Source organism: Gigantopelta aegis, chromosome 4 (assembly GCF_016097555.1).
Source record: "Gigantopelta aegis isolate Gae_Host chromosome 4, Gae_host_genome, whole genome shotgun sequence".
NCBI classification, from domain to species: Eukaryota; Metazoa; Mollusca; class Gastropoda; order Neomphalida; family Peltospiridae; genus Gigantopelta; species Gigantopelta aegis.
In genome coordinates, this window is record NC_054702.1 from 28,937,568 (window position 1) to 28,955,965 (window position 18,398).

General features: G+C 38.5%; 1 protein-coding gene across 1 annotated transcript in view; it reads left to right on the forward strand.

Annotated features, from left to right (window-relative positions):
- Nucleotides 1–12,867: 12,867 nt before the first annotated feature.
- LOC121369776 overlaps nt 12,868–18,398 on the forward strand; it is a 75,705-nt gene continuing 70,174 nt past the window's right edge. Inside the window, exon 1 of the mRNA XM_041494835.1 lies at nt 12,868–13,029. Coding sequence (XP_041350769.1) covers nt 12,868–13,029 — 162 coding nt within the window. The remainder of the gene's footprint in view (nt 13,030–18,398) is intronic.

Below are 18,398 nucleotides of genomic sequence, written 5' to 3' on the forward strand. Positions count from 1 at the left end.
AAACTAAAAAGGGCACATTTCCATAATGGCTGTGTGTGCAATACCACCAGCTTCCACTCGCTAAGTAAGGCTGTACTATTAGAAAGGCAGCTCGAGCCATGGTCTATTTAGACGGACACTCGATCTATTAGAAAGACTGTTGTGTATACAGAGCCGTATTAACGCACAGGCCAAATAGGCCCAGGCCTAGGGCGGCAAAATCTTGAGGAAAAAATTAATAAATTAGAATCTACTAGCTCTTCGTGCCAGATCAATCCACCACCCTCCACCCCCCTATTTATGTCCATCTACGTACACCCACATGTTTTTACTTGGTAGCCTAGTAGAATATATTGTTTTATTATGGTTTTGGAGGCGTGGAAGTTTGAGGTGTGTGTGTGTGGGGGGGGGGGGGGGGGGCGAACATATTCCTGGCCTAAGGGCGCCAAATACTCAGATTTATACTCCTCTGTGCGTATATGATACTGCCCGTTGGAAATGCATCCGAAGGACTACCAATACTGGGTAATGTGAGTAGCATATGTTTCCACTCTCACACTAGACTAAATGTCATAACTATCATATATTATTACACCCACATATATAGCCGTAGTTTAATGTGCTATAATGTGTCGATAAAAACAGGTATACGTTTTATCAATATCCATAAAATTGCGTTATAGAGTGTCGTTAAAAACAGGTATACGTTTTATTACTATCCACGAAATTGCACTTTGTACACATGGCAGGTGTTTTTATCGATAACTCGGTTCAGAATGGTCGACATTTGCTCAATAATTTTAGCTACTGAAAACTACATCCATGCTTAGTTTCCTTGACAACTCTGCGAGCAAAGAATGGACACTGACATGTATACACTCACTGCCCACAGCATATTGGAAGAACATTAATGGTAATTAATTAATGACCAACCAGCTCTAGTTACTGAGTATATTTACCATACAAAATAGTAGACGTGTCTTCATTTATCTTCTGGGGCGGGACGTAGCCTAGTGGTAATGTGTACGCCTGGTGCGCGTTTGGTTTGAGATCAATCCCCGTCAGTGGGCTCATTGGGCTATTTCTCGTTCCAGCCAGTGCTCCACGACTGGTGTAACAAAGGCTGTGGTATGTACTAGCCTGTCTATGGGATGGTGCATATAAAAGATCCCATGCTGCTAATCGAAAAGAGTAGCCCATGAAGTGGCTACAGCGGGTTTCCTCCCTCAATATCTGTGTTGTACTTAACCATATGTCTGACGCCATATAACTGTAAATAAAATGTGTTGAGTGCGTCGTTAAATTAACCATTTCCTTCCGGAATTTATCTCAGTCGGTTGAGTGCTCGCCTGAGGTGTTTGCGTAGCAGGATCGAACCACCTCCATAGATCCATTCAACTGGTGTGTTTCTTTTCTCGTTCCAACTAGTGCACCACAACTGGTCAAAGGCCGTTGTATTTGCTTTCCTGTCTGTGGGAAAGTGCACATGAAAGATCCCTTGCTGCATTAGAAAAAATATGTAGCGGGTTTCCTCTGATGACTACGAATTATAATTACCAAATGTTTGAAATCCAATAGCCGATGTTCTCTAGTGGTGTCGTTAAACAAAACAAACAAACTTTTAGTCCTTGGATCGAGCTGCTAGTGTTCCCTTGCGCTTGCCGGTATGAGTGTGCACATGGAGTCTCCTCTTTTTCCTCCCCAACTTTCCTCCTGTCCTTTGTGAAGGAACTGGCTCACGTCAGAACCGGCGCCCATGACAGGCGTGCGCTACAACAGTTTTCACGTTAAATTTAGTCGTTGTCCATGTCTACGTTTGTAGCATGAACATTTATCTTGTAAATGCGGGAATTTTCTCGGTGGTAGAGCGCTTATCAGAAATATGATAGGTTGCGGGATCGATCACCCTCGGAGAACATGGGGGTTTTCACTGTAGTAGCCAGTGCTCCGTGGTATATACACACTTAAGTTAGAGAAATGAAACACACACATCGAAGACCACCTGATGTTAAGGCAATGTTGTGGCAATTGTTTTCTGAGATGTTAAAAGTGTTCTAATGGTTGACAACCTGCCTCCAAAAACTACTATCACTATTATAATAATTTGATGACAAAATTGAGAAAAGTAATTAAGTAAAAAATACGAAAGATGTTTGATAGCGTGTGTTTTGCTGCTCCATCCCAATACTCCAGAGCTATTCAAGCTACCATCCGTTAAAGGCTTCAATAGATCGAACGCGGCGTGTGCGTGCGGTACGGGAAGAAAATGAATCGGAATACATTATTTTCAATAAGAGCGTCTAAACTGGATGCGTGCGATACTTACGTCTCAAAACGCACGCGGCATGCCGCATTGAAATAAACTTATATGGTATAAGCCGCAGACACATCACATGCAACAGTCGAGACGCATGCATGCGTCGCATCCAGTGTATATATCGTATAAGGTACTTGCGTCGCAGGATCGAACCACCTCGGTGGATCCATTCAACTGACTGGGCTTTTTCTCGTTCCAGCCAGTGCACCACAACTGATCAAAGGCCGTGGTGTGTGCTTTCCTGTCTGTGGGAAAGTGCATATAAAAGATCCCTTAGTGCATTAGAAAAAAATGTAGCAGAATGACCAAATGTTTGACATCCAATAGCCGATGATTGATTAATCAATGTGCTATAGTGGTGTCACTAAACAAAAAAAACATCCAGTGTATACAAGAGCCTTAAAAAATGTGGCTTCCAGCAGCTTTATCACGCACACTATCACAGCCCAGACCCCTTAGTGATTATTATCTGTTCCAGAATTTGAACGCCCTCTTTGATAGTACCTGGTTTGATGTTAACGTTGATGAAAGTTTGAAGGTTGCAACTTAATGGTGGTTAATGGGTCAGCCAGAAGAGTTCTAGCTTGCTGACATCGGTAGCTTGGCATCAGTAGCCAAAATGTAGTGAGATCAAGGGTGATTATATTCAAACATAATGTAGAAACGTTTGGTCTATCATCGCTTTTAATACTTAGTTCTTCGAACGTTTTGGCCCGTTCTTCGTAGTTTAGTCGATAGAGCGCTCGTCTGAGGTGATTGTGTGAAAGATCGAATCCCTTCGGTGAACTTATTGTTTGCCTGGATTTTTTTTTTCTGTCACAAGTAATATATTAAAGGCCGTAGTATGTGCTGTGATGTCTGTGAGAAGGTGTATATAAAAGAACCCTTGCTGCTAATGAAAAAAAAAGTTCATTAGAATTAGCAAGTGTGACACCCAATAGCCAATGATTGGTTAATCATTGTGCTCTTGTGGTGTCGTTAAACAAAATAATAACTTAAACGTAGCTTTAGGTCTGGGTTTTTTTTCTAAGTTGTGATGGTTCGTTGAATTCATCCTTCTCAAAGGATAGACTCATTGGAGTTTTTCATTTCAGTCAGTAAGGGCGGGACGTAACTCAATGGTACAGCGCTCGCTTGATGCGCGGTCGGTCTGGGATCAATTCCCGTCGGTGGGCCCATTGGGCTATTTCTCGTTCAAGCCAGTGCACCAGACTGGTATATCAAAGGCAATGGTATGTGCTACCATGTCTGTGGGATGGTGAATACAAAGATCCCTTGCTGCTAATCGAAAAGAGTAGCCCATAAAGCGGCGACAGCGAGTTTCCTCTCAGTATCTGTGTGGTCCTTAACCATATGTCCGACGCCATATAACCGTAAATCAAATGTGTTGAGTGCGTCGTTAAATAAAACATTTCCTTCCTTCCTTCAATCAGTACTCCTCAGCTGGTATATCAAAAGCGTGTTTGTGACAAAGTACATCATACCCGTGTCACTATTTGGTAGGAGTAGCGGGTTTCTTCTCTTATTTCCTAGATCAAATATCGCAATCTATTCTCTGACTGGCTTTTTTCCCCGTGACAAACTGTCAGACATATAATAGCCTAATCGTCGACTGAACAATGTATGTTGTTAAACATCAGTTTTCTGTTAAAGTTAAATTGTTTATGAAACAAGAAGAAAAGAAAAAAATGTTGGGTAATGAACCAATGCTCCCCAACCAGGCCATCATTTGTGTTTCCTGGGGATAATAAACAAATGGGTTGGGACTTTAATTTCCTTTCCCCATCCTGAAGTTCTCACGTCGTTAACTAATGCTACATTTCTAAAACCGCCATGCTTTTAGTGTTGGTGGTAAACGTGTCAATACATTACATGCTCATCGTTGCTGATTCCCTCTGGGTCATGAATAGTGTGTTTGTTCATTGTTGTGACAAGAACTCGTCTGTATTATTTTGCCATTATCGTCCATTTGTAATTTTGTTTAAAATGCGGTCATACCAGATAATCATACATAGTAAACGAAACGTTAAAATGTTTGTAGGGGTCTGTTATAATACAGAACTGTTGGCCTACTGAATTACCTAACGGAATATGAACTGAAAATATATAAATTTGATTTTGTCTCCAAAAATATACTGATGGAAAGAAATGAGGTATCACACCAATAATAATAGGAACGACAGACTGCAGCCAGAATCCTCATCCATAATGTCCTGAAAATGTTTTGTTTAACGACACCACTAGAACACATTGATTAATTAATCATCGGTTATAGGATGGCAAACATTTGGTAATTCTGACATTTAGTCATCAGAGGAAACCCGCTGCTTTTTGCTCAATAGAGCAAGGGATCTTTTATATGCACTTTTCCACAGACAGGAAAGTACATACCACGGCCTTTGTCTAGTTGTGGTACACTGGTTGGAACAAGAAAAAAACTTAATCAGCTGAATGGATCCACCGATGCGGTTTAATCCTACCGGCCTCGGTGGCATCGTGGTTACATCATTGGACATAAGGCTGGTAGGTACAGGGTTAGCAGCCCGGTACCGGCTCCCACCCAGAGCGAGTTTTAATGACTCAGTGGGTAGGTGCAAGACCACTACACCCGCTTCTCTCTCACTAACCACTAACAACTAACCTACTGTCCCGGACAGACAGCCCAGATAGCTGAGGTGTGTGCTTGACAGCGTGCTTGAAGCTCCATTGGATATAAGCACGAAAATAAGATGAAATGAAATGGAAAAAGCTTCAATCCTGCGACGCAAGCATCTCAAGCGAGCACTCAACCGACTGAGCTAAATCCAGCCCCGTAAGTCAACCGTGTTATTCACATTAAACGTCATAATCATGACATTCAATCCCATATTACATCTTTGTACTTTATACAGACAATGGGCTATTTCTCGTTTCAGCCAGTGCTCCACAACTGGTGTAACAAAGGCCGTGGTATGTACTATCCTGTCCGTGAGATGGTGCATATAAAAGATCCCTTGCTGCTAATAAAAAAGAGTAGTCCATGAACTGGCGACAGTGGGTTTTCTCACTCAATATCTGTGTGGTACTTAACCATATGTCCGACGCCATATAACCGTAAATAAAATGTGTTGTGTGCGTCGTTAAATAAAACATTTCCTTCCTTTATACAGACATTATGACACAAAGAGAGCCTGGAGTTAAATGATCTCGTATTATCTACAGTACAGTACAGTACAGTACAATTTCCCTTGTTTTTCTTCTTCTTCTTCTTCTTCTTCTTCTTCTTCTTCTTTTTGTATATTTTTTTTTATTCACTTGTTATGTTACCGCTGGTATATTAAATTGGATTTTGACAACGTAACGAATAAAAGGCGGGATAACAATTAGTTCAAGCACAGAGACATTTTCCTTTTTATCTAACACTGTTTGACGTAAGCTATTTAAAACGTTTCCGTTTGGGAGAAAACCGTCAGATTGCCTTTAGGATTAATATAGATTCTGTTTGCAGTAGATCGATACGCGTGTTGGCGGTACAGGAACAATGGCTGGTTTCTCAAGTAAATATAGATGTTTTTTAAAATTATAATCCATTGTTAGACAATAACAAACCTTGTATAGAACTGTCTTTAAATAAAAGAAAACTTTGTATAGAACTATGTCTTTAAATTAAAAAGAAAATCACGTTACGGCAACGCCACACATGTCTTGGAGAGGTAGGCCAGCCAGCTGGAATGTGTCCCCAGGACAGCGTGCTTGAACCTTAATTAGATATAGGCATGTCAAATACTTAAAAGCAAGTAAGTAAGACACCATACGACATGAGTGCCTCGTACGATAATCCGTACGATATTTCTCGCTCCAGCCAGTGCACCACTACTGGTATATCAAAGGCCGTGGTATGTGTTATCCTGTCTGTGGGATGGTGCATATAAAAGATCTTTTGCTGCTAATCGAAAAGAGTAGCCCATGGAGTGGCGACAGCGGGTTTCCACTCTCAATATCTGTGTTGTCTTTATAGTCTGGGCGAGATAGCCCCAAAACAGGGCTAACCTTCCAAAAAATATACCAAAGCTGTGTTTGGTACCATTCGAAGCAGAATTTTATGCAGTTTAACATACTCGGAGCCTCACTCTGAGTCTGTTGGGGAAATTATTTTATGTTACTTTATGTAGAGGGGGTATCGCGGTAAAATACGGGGAAATTTATGAATGCCCAAATTAGGTAATTTTGAAGATATACTTTCTTTTAAAGTACCTATTAGTTTATAAGTGGTTATAATAAAAAAGCCATCATCATGTCAGAGTCTGGTCTCAGCGTTGCTTTCGAAACGGTATTTGGAAAGGTTGTGGCAACACACATTCTCACTGGGGAAGGAATTGCAGTCACTCTCAGAACATTTTTCATGTTGGAGTCTGTGTTAACTTCAAACTGTTGTCTTACTTTTCCCCAGCAACGATCACTATTGAATCAGGTGAAACTGAGTTTGATGCTGGTAGTGAAGAAGATTATTCGCACAATAACAGCGAGTCAGACATGAATGATGATGGTGCCAGCGATGATGAGAGCGATGACGTAGGAGACGATGATGATGACAGGAGTAAGAATCTCGTTAGTATGGGGAACAGTACCCTGAAGCCACTATCTTATGTGGAAGTTGAGAAGATAGACTTACTTTGTGGCGCCAAAGAAGACTATCAAGGTGGACTAGAAGAGATCACCAAGTCGTTAGAACTGAAAAACTTGGAAGAAAACCTTGGCAAACTGAAGGAAGAGTTGGGAAAATCGTCTCATACAGCCAAATTATGGATACAATGCCTTGGCATTTCAGCATCATCAAAGAATTCATTTGCGCAGAGAGGATCAGTAACTGGAGTCTGCATCTGCAAACAGTTGGCAAGATGATCAATCTATTTGCAGCAGCTGGACATGTGCACTATGCCAAGTCTACAAGGATGCACCTGCAGCAGATGCTTCAATTGAATACAGACTATCCATGGGTGTATGAAAGTTTCCATGAGCATGAATATCATACTGAGCGTCGGAGTAATAGATATTGGGCAGGGTTATGGACCGACCGTATCATAGAACAGGTCTTGGTGCGATCCTTGAAAAGTCGAGGGGTCTAACACGGGGGCGAGGAGTAACAGAGTCAGTACGCACTACCTTGATCAACAGCATGCACCGATGTGCTGCAATCCACAATGCGATGAGTGCACTCACAAAGATGGAACACAGAACGAGTGAACAGCACGTAAATCTAAGCACGAGTCGGAGATCACGAGATTGGTCGGATATGAAAAAGTTGGCTGTGTGGTTCGGAAACCACAATCCATTTGACCCTGACGTCCCAACCCTGAAAAGTCTCTCAACTGGTTTAACTGCTGGGGAGAATGACGGTATCAGTTGTGACGATGCCGAAGCAATTGGAGCTAAGATACAGCAGAAGCTAGATGGAGTGTGCTTTGAAGATGCCTCAATTAGTAGAAAAGACCAAGTACGCACGCTTGAATGGTTACAAAAAGGGAGTGAAAGTGGACAAAAAGGTGGTGCACATTGACCCACTTGTACTGTTCGTCAAGACCGAAAAGTCCAAATCAACAACTTCAACTATGAGTTCACACCAGAGCCCACTGCCCTTTTCAAAAATGGGTTCATGAGAAAAACACGAAAGTCGGAATTACGCAAGTTTTATTTAAGCAATCACTTCGCGTTAAAAAGCCAAATGCTGACTGTTGTGTTGTGGACGGTGGTGCAGCTCTCCACCAATCTCCATCGGCTATTCCTGTACGGGTAACTCGTATTGTGTGGCATCGCCTTTAGGACATTCTCTCAAAACAAAAAGATGGCATCTTGTAGTAGGCCTATTTTGTCATTGTGTTGATTGATTTGATCATATGTGCGATTTTAAAATGAGATTCTATTAATGGCAGGAGTTGTTAAGCACAAAGTTTCTTGTCGTCCATATTTCTTTTTTTGTACCTATTTTTGGGGGCGGAATTTAACTCAGTCGGTTGAGCGCTTGCCTGAGGCTTGCATCGCAGGATCGAACCTCCTCGGTAGATCCATTCAAGTGATTGTTTTTTTTCTCGTTCCAACCAGTGCAACACAACTGGTCAAAAGCCGTGGTATGTGCTTTCCTGTCTGTGAGAAAGTGCATGCATATAAACTATCCCTTGCTACAAATTGAAAAATGTAGCGGGTTTCCTCTGAGTCACTAGATCCTGCCTATTACGTCCACGATCCATCGATTGACAACCACGACGCAGTTTGCCCTGAGGTACGTGGGATGTACCAGGCTAATATTATGTTGCCACCGAAATAGTACAAGAAATAATTGCATAAGCAGTGAAAGTGTTTACTGCCGCTCTTTGCGAACCTCGATGACAATAGGGTTGAAAAAAGTACATGAATTAAATAAAATACTTAAGCTGGGATCAGTTATATGGCTTAACTATCCACGGTAGATCTTTAGATGCGTTAAAAACGTCATTCCATAATTCAGTTTGTTTTATGCAGTTAACTGCAATATGTGATACACTAGTTTTCACATTTTTGTTTATCTAATTATTTACTTTACTATTTTCGTTCAGAATTACACTGGTAGTCTTTGCAAATCTTAAAAGCAAATTGCGCCGTTGCTAAATGACACAAATGAAATGAATGAATAATTATTACGGCTATTTATGGACTATGTAGTGTAATAATGTTCAAGGATCAGGGGGAGCTGGGGTGGAGGGGAAAGGGGTGTTGCAACACTGCGCAAAATAACGTCAAAACAAGTTTAAAACAAAACATTATGTATAAACACTTATTGTGTTGCTTCAGTCACGGTATGCGTATTATATACCATTGTAAAACAAAATGTGGGTTTTTTTTTTTTTTTTGTAGAGCAGAGTATTTTCAAATGAAGCAAATTATTGAAACTTTATACACGTCTGATCGAATCTGAATCTGCATATTCCAACTAATGAATTCATTATTAAAGTTGTTATTACACCGGCCCTTAGGGCTATCCATGATCTCCCTGCTGCGTCGAAATTTTATGATAGTGTGTGTGTGTGTGTGTGTGTGTCTGTGTGTGTGTGTGTGTGTGTGTGTGTGTGTCTGTCTGTCTGTGTGTGCGTGTGTCTGTATGTATGTGTGCGTGTGTCTGTATGTATGTATGTCTGTCTGTGTGCGTACGTGCGTGCGTGCGTGCGTGTGTGTTTGAGTGTGTGAGTGTGTGTCTGTGGTCCAGAAGCTTGGCTGTCTCCCTTCTTCACCCATCCACCCCAACCCCCATTCCTGTATTAATAAACCTATAGTAGGATATAGCCAAAATAATAATGAAATTTGGAATCTAAGAGTAGAGTATTGTCAAATGAAGCAAATTATTGAAACTGTATACACGTCTGATCGAAACTGAAGTTGCATAGTCCACTAATGAATTAATTATTAAATATGTTATTACACCGGCCCTTAAGGCTATCCATGATCTCCCTGCTGCATTGGAATTTGATCATAGTGTGTGTGTGTGTGTGTGTGTGTGTGTGTGTGTGTGTGTGTGTTTCCCCTTTCAAAGACAAAGAAAGAAAGAAAGAAAAACTTTCATTACTTAAAAATAGATTTTACAAATCGTTAATGTTATATTTTTACTTTTTATGCCATCGAAAATCATATTATCTAGCATTCAGTTTTTATCTACACAGTGACTGGCAGTTTTAGCCATTAAAACAAAAATCAAATGCCTACATTTTCGTCACTATTGCGACCCTGCATTTCTTACGGTTATAGTCATACCAGATGACTATATGCTATTTGATGCAAGCACAACAAATTTGCAGTCTACTTTAAGTAAACGTTGATGGCCATTCAATTGACCATAACGATCGTTGATGAATTTTATTGCAGAATTAAGTAGCATATGCTCTTGTTATATGAATGTAACAGAAAAAATAATTTGTTTGATCACAAAAGTGGCCAAAATGCAGGTATTTGAAATTCAAAGTTTGCCTGAACAGGTAATTGCCTACGATAGGATTTTAATATCTTACGAAGGATGTATAATATACAAGTACAAAAAAAGCTAAAAAAATATATTTCTATTCTAAGTTGTTTCTGATCAACCATATTATTGGTCTGGACACATCTGCTAAACTTCGTTCTTTGAACTTTAAAAAACAACTTGTCCTTATCTGGTAGAGTCTAGTCTCAAGACTCTAATAGAGTTTGAGACGTCAACGTCATGGCAACGCCATAAAAAATTGTATGCGTATGACGTCATTACAGATTGAGTCTGTACTCTAAAAGTTTTATAAGCACGGGCCCTGTTCCCTGTTTTGTTTGAATATCTTACCAGGAAGAAAATCCCATTAGTCAAATTTCAGATCCACTCCTGAAAAGATACCTTTAAATAACTAATTAATTTAATCATAACAGACATTATTTTTGAGCAATGATTAACAAATAACCTAAATTAAAACAGAAAGAAATAATTGTACGATTACTGTATTATTAAATCTAACAAAGACATTAGGGACATAATTAACCTCAAATTAGTTGTAAACAAAATTTAACATGAAATAAAATTATACCGAAACGTTGGTGACAATATAAAAATCATTGTTGGCAACTTATATTTGCATAGGCGTAAGGGCCCTCATTAAAACGAATTAAACGAAAATGCCCGAATCTGGATAACGTTGTTTTTTTCCATATTAGCATTACTGCCAAACGGCTATACAGGGTTGCAAACTAATTTTGAGGGTAGAATGTTGGAAATACATGGTAAAAAGGCTTCAGGTTAGCATATTTTCCACGAATATCTCTATCATTTTTGCCAGAATTTGAGGATTTGTTCCAGCAGGCCTCCGCTCCGCCCCCGACCCTGTCACGCTTATGTATATTTGGTTGTTTCTGGACACCTCTAGACTATTCAATCAAACTTAAAATAAGGATTTTAAAGTAGCACAGACGCTATAAAACAAATTGAAAAATTTAAAGACATGAATATGTGGTCAAAACCTAAATATGTATGGTGATATATCTGGTCAACCTTGGGGGGGGGGGGGGGGGGGGGTAGAGGGCTGTAGGCTACTAGGGGGCGCTGTTCAGTTGGCACTATATCAGAAAAGCTTCAGTTACCCACGTAGTATGTGCACGCAAAGCGGCACACTTCTATCACAAAATACAAAATCCTGCCTTTTTTATGTCGTAATCTGCGTCACTAAATAGTTGTTGAATGGACAGACGGACAACATGAAGAACATTCATTCCTAATTTAGTGCTGGGTTTAGCTTAGTCGGTAGAGCGCTCACCTGAGGTACTAGGATCGTAGGATCGAGCCTCCTCAGTGGACGCGTTGTTTTTCCCCATTCCAACCAATTCCCTCACGACTGGTGTATACTAAAGGCCGTGGGATGTGCCATCCTGTCTACGGAAAGGTGCACATAAAATATCCCTTGCTACTAATGGAAAAATGTAGCAGGTTTTACTTTGATGACTATGGGTAAAAATTAAAAAATGTTTAACATCCAGTTGCAGATGATTAATAAGTCAATGTCCTTTGGTTGTGTTGTTGAACAAAACAAACTCTAACTTTTGTTTGGCATTTATAAAATGCAAACGATAAGATATCAATGAAATGACATTACACTCCCATCTTCAAACTAATAAATTGGAAATAATATTAGTTATCTTGCAATCAAGCCTACTCATACTTTAATATCGTTTTGTAAAGTAAAACGCAAAAGCAACTAGAGTTTTCAGAGAATGGTCTGGGTTTTTTCCATTATCGAATATCAACAGCTGTCTTGATGTATGCCCTTGTTTTTTTTATTTTAGTGTCTTGTTCAGCTAAACAAACACATTACAAAGCGTTCCACCCTTAGTGTTTCAAAGGATTAATGGTGCATTGTTAACTGACACAAAGTGGAGATCTATATCAAGAAACATAAATCGAAGAATGACGCGGTACGGAAATGAACATAAACTGGGTGGTTCTATTCTATCTGTCAGTCTGTCTGACTGACTGTCTGTCTGTCTGTCTGTCTGAATGAATGAATGATTGACTGACTGACTGACTGACTGGTTCATTGACTGATTGATTGATTGATTTGTTGATTGATTTGTTGATTGACCGATCAATCGATTGATTGGTAGATTGATTGGTTGATCAATGTAGTTATAGATTTGTTGATGGGTGGATGGGTGGATGGATGGATGGATGGACAGATGGATGGATGGATGGATGGATGGATGGTGGGTGGGTGGATGCATGTATGAATGGATGGATGGATGGATGGATCGATTGGTTGATTTATTGATTGATTTATTGATTTTCTTGTGTTGTTTTTATGGGGGGGTTTGTGTATTTTTTTTAGATACATATCACAATATACTCGAGATTGTAGCATTACATTTCTATTCCTTTTCAAGAATTCATACTTCTTTTATTTTATTTTGTTTTGTTTTTTAGAAGTTTATATCACAGGCTATAACACCTGCGAGACAAAATTAGTCCAACCCAACAATCTGTTAATGAGCGTTTCCTGACATATGCCGGTCCCTTTGGCACTGTTATTCGATGAATACTCGAAGCGCATGCGTGTTCCATGTCTGTGGGCAGACGACAGAGTGGGTGCTGTATTGATTTTGAGATCAGCCTGTATCAGACGAAAATCGTCAACAAAAGCAGCGAGATCGTCGAGGAACCAGCATCTTGCCATACGGTTTACTATTCTGAAGCACACTGCCGTCACCCGACCCTTCAGAAGGTTAGTCCGCTTACAGTAGAATGTTTTCCGTATTACAAATATTTACAAAGATATAACGAAAGCCTGTATTTAATTCTTAATTTTTTAATTCCCTTAATGATAGCACCTTGAGGACGATAACCCAGATATCATAAACGTCCACGCATACTTAACTCGGATTTATAATATCTAGGCCTTCCTAAGTATTTGCTTGGTTTTTTTTTCAGTGATCAATTTGTTTTCAGGAAAGACAAATCTAACGAGTAACAACGTAATTTTATCACAAGCACAACACGTTTCTTGCCGGTATTAACAGATAAAAAAAACCCACCCAGGAAACAATTGTTATGCGAAATATATCCATTATTAATGTAGTTTCACGACCGAATAATGGAGCTCTGCTTAATAAGGATTCTTCTACTTACTGCCGTCTTTGATACAGTAGTTCGCCTGATGTGCTTTAACCCAAGGATCGAACCTCCTCGGTGGACCCATTCTCTAAATAGTTTTCCTCCATCTCAACCATGACTGGAATATCAAAGGCTGTGGTATGTGGCATTATTGGTGTACACATTATTACTGAATGATGTTAATAATAACTTTTATAATCACAAATGGATTATGTATGTTAAATCTGTTTTAGATGATATTGGTTGTACATATATATGGTTATCACAATGCAATGCTATTACTAGTGTTTCCATGTTGAAAACTTATATTAATACAAAGCTTAAGGATCAATACTTACAATCATGGTATACTTGTACTGATAACTTAACCAAAGCTTCAAATTATAAATTATTTAAAAATACTGTTGAATTTGAGACATACATCACAATTATAGAGAGAAAACATTGGTGTCCATTATTACGCTTCAGATTATCAAACTATAATCTTCCAATTAAAACGGACAGATGGAAAAATGTACCACTTCAAAATAAATATGTCCATTGTGTAAAAATTATGATATCGGAGATGAGTTTTCATTATATATTTACATGTTTGTTTTTCAAGAATGAAAGAAAGCGTTACCTACCATCTTTCTGTCAGTCTAAACCAAATATATAATTTTTTTTATAAATTATTCAACTCTAAGAAAGCTGGTGTCCTTAGAAAACGTTCTATATTTTGTAATCTAAAATTATGAATACTTTCAAATCCTGTGGCTGATATTCTGTGTATTTTTTGTATTTATTAGTATGTATTTATTGTATTTATGTACATTTATGTACACCCACCATCTTGTTACAATTATATTAAGTTCTGTATGTATATATATATATATATCCTCATATGCCGTAGACTACGGCCTGAGTGTAAATAAAGTTCAGTTCAGTTGTGCTGACTGTGGGCACGTGCGTATAACAGATCCCTTGCTGTTAATTGAAAAATGTAGTGGGTTTCCTCTGAAGTCAAAATTACCAAATATCAATTGGACCAATAGCCATTGGTGCCGTTGAATAAAACTTAAATAATTTACTTTAATACACTAATACATACCAGGATGAATCCTTAATAAAGATACTATTTTTAGTTTTTTGCCATTATTGATGTCAAACATTTGGTAATTTTGACATTTAGTCTCAGAGAGAAAAAACAAAACCCGCTACATTTTTTCATCAGTAGCAAGGGATCTTTTACATGCACTATCCCACAGACAGGATAGCACATACCACGGCTGTAACGAGAAATAACTCCATGGGCTCATCGACGGGTATCGATTCCAGACTGACCCCGCTTCTAATGGACTACCCCCCCCCCCCCCCCCCCCCCGTCCCGTTTAAAGTATTAATGACAGTGTATTTTATTTACTGATCGTCACAATGTTTGTAATAGCTGGTTTCAATTTATTTACTGATCGTTACAGTGTTTGTAATAGCTAGTTTCAATTTATGTTTCATATACATGTACTTGTATATTTTTCTGTGCATTTAAGGTAAAATCCAGTTTTGGCTATTACAAAGTTTAGGACGACCAGAAACACACCTAACTAACAGACACTGATATATATTATTATTATTTAAAAAAAATGTATTTGACATTTAATTTTGATCATTAAAGGGATATATTAGTCAGAAGCATGTTACAATCACAGCAAAATCAGAACATTTGTTTTAATTATATGTTCCTTTGCACACCACCACAAACATATAAATCAAATTGTAAGGAATCTTGCTGACTTTTCACACATACCAACACACGGGTATAAGATTTATATGGACCACCAATGGGTAAATATTTATATATTAATATTTACGTAAATACAACTGATATATATTTAATATTCATCTATATTCCGTCCCACAGGGAGCGCATTTTTTTCTTCACACTATGGCATTTACTACTAGTTATTTATTTCTGAGCCAATTAATTTGTAAATTGCACACAAAAAATAGTTTGGTTTTTTAAATTATTTCCAAAACACTTTTATTTTTCTTCTTACGTCAGACCAAACTGAAGTCTATCCATCTCTGTATCTTCCCAATGTGTGTGTATTTCCACAAATGATTGTTGGGTCAGATGTCAGGAATTAACGTTCTTGTATCATCTTAATGTTTAAGCACGCTCGTGGCGAGCACGATTTCTGACGAGGGCCAGAAACAGTACTCAGAACGAGAGGGTTGGGAGAGTGTAAGAAGAAGAAGAAAAAAGCTTATGCGAAAGGTTATAAACGTTTATACAAATGATAAGAAAAAAATACTGAATGGATGGTTAAATAAAATGTAATTGCATGGAATTTAAAAAGTGTTTACGCAAAAGGTTAAAACTAAATATTCCCACTATCACTACTCTACAATACAATTTCCAATATCGACATTTATTTCATTTCAACTTATTTTCGTGCTTATATCCAATTAAGGTTCAAGCACGCTGTCCTGGGCACACACCTCATCAGCTATATGGGCTGTCTGTCCAGGACAGTGTGTTAGTTGTTAATGGTTAGTGGTTAGTGAGAAAGAGGAGGGTGTAGTGACCTATCCATTGAGTCGTTAAAACTCGCTCTAGGTGGGAGCCGGTACCGGGCTGCGAACTCTGTACCCACCAGCCTTACGTCCGATGGCTTAACCACTATGCCACCGAGGCCTCTTCGTATTCCTTCGGTAAAAAAAACACAGCTATTAAAGGGACATTCCCGAGTTTGCTGCAATTTTTAAGATGATATCGACTAACAGCGACTTTTTAACGATTGTAATTACATATCAAATATATTTTACTGCATAAAATTTTAGTGGCTGTATATTAAACGTGTTTCTGATCGTTCTAATATTTGTACTAGGATAAATTTCATTTTACTTCCTAAAATATGTTTTTTTTCGTACGTACGAAATTATTTGAAGACAAACTCCAGTTTGGGATTCTTACAAATATTAAGACGACCAGAAACACATTGAACATACAGACACTGATATTCTAAACAAGGAAATATATTTAATATGTAAGTTTAATTGAAGAAATATTTTATTAGTCGGAAACATCTTACAATGCAGAAAACTCAGGAATGTCCCTTTAAAAGGTGGGTGACATTTGTCTTATCGAGTAAGTTCTCTTACTGTCGTTATACTGTCACGGCTTGCTCTGAAATATCGATTGGATTCTAATCTAGTCATCTTACAGACAACAGTTAAAATACAGCCAAACCCGTCACAGAAGGAAATACGTCCGCCGTTATACAGACACGTGGACACTTAAGACACTTCTCTTCTTATTGCAAGTCAGTTTATATTATACTGACATCAGATTATTTGAGAGAATATTAAGTTATAAATGTCTGTTTAATGTAGGCGGCCTTTTGAGTAGGTCTGACTCTACATTGTTAGTTTTGTAACGCGATCACCTCAACGATACTGGAACGCACCATCGCCATCACCATCGCCATCATCACAAAAGCGTGTAACAAACCGAATGTCGTTAAATTACTCAAGAGTCCTTTCTGTCCCGCCGTCTGGAATAAATGTATTTATTTGATTAGTCTTCATCTCCCGGTGTTTCAGCCCAACTCAAATTGTTGCCAGATAACGGACTAATTATTAATGAGACTTACGGTCTCACGCTGATTTAGTATGCGTCATCTTCCATGGATGTAACTCTTCACAGCTGTGGTTTACAGTATTTAGTAAGGGATTATTTTTGTATATTTATCTTTGATTGAAACTCTATAGCCAATATGTTTTTCGTGCTGGGGTGTCGTTAAACATTCACTCACTCACTTACTCACTCACTCACTCACTCATTCACTCACTCACTCACTCACCAAAACCCCACCCACCCATCCATCCATTCATTCATTTATTCATTCATTCAATCTTGTATGAGGGGTATTAAAAAAGTCTGAAGTCCAATCTTTTTGTTGGTATTTTAAAATATATTACCTTGTAGCTCAATGCATGAGGTCCATAATTTCTCTCTAATCCCGCTGTTTAGTCGTGGTAGAATATTTTAATTTAGGATTCCAAAATATCCCCAACAGCAGCTATGATGACATCCTTCGAAACAGATTTTGTTTCGTAACTCAACTTTCAGTTTTGGCAACTAATGTATAATTGAGAGTGTAAAGCTTAAAAGGCAGGTTAAAGAGCAACCTGCTGAGGTCAACATCATTTGCCGTAGACACAGAAACGTGAGATGTGTGAGTTGGCGCACTGTCATCCAGAAGCATGACTCTGCAGCTTCCCGCGGTGTTTCGTTCTAATAGCATGGAGCAACATTTTCAAATCACATAGAAATCGCAGTTTTGGCTTTCTAAAAATAATCGATGATCAAAATCCCTTCAGGATGCCAGAAAACTGAAGCCATATCCTTTACCACTGCACAGAGAAGAAACCACCTTGAAGCACTTTGGAGTGGACGAGCTACGGTGCTTCCGTTGAATGTTTACTTACTTTTTTCTTTTCTTTTTCTTTCTTTCTTTTCTTTCTTTCTTTCTTCTTTCTTTTTTATGTGTGTTTTTGTGTTTGCTGTTTTGCTTGTTTTATTGTTTTTGTTGTTTCTAGATAACATAAATACCAAAGGTTTATCTTGCGTAACGAAATTATTTTGAATCTTCATGAAACTGCATCAAAGGAAATTTTTAAATGCCAGATATTTCCTTCTTTTGATAAACAATGAACCTTTTAGAGATCAATTATGCAGGAATTGTATTTATGCCTAAGAAGGTAGCAATAAACGAATGCAAATGTGCCCGCATATCAATGCATTCTCAATGAGTTCAGTGATATATCATGTAATCTATTCAGCCTTTGGGAGATTTTCATCATTTGATATTGTTTTTAGACGCCCCCATCAATGGGTTTGAGTTTCTATTCCACTTAGTATATTACTGACGTGCATTGGCAATATCTAGTCACTCATTTTTTACTTGTATAAAAAATCCGCCAAGACTGATGTCAATT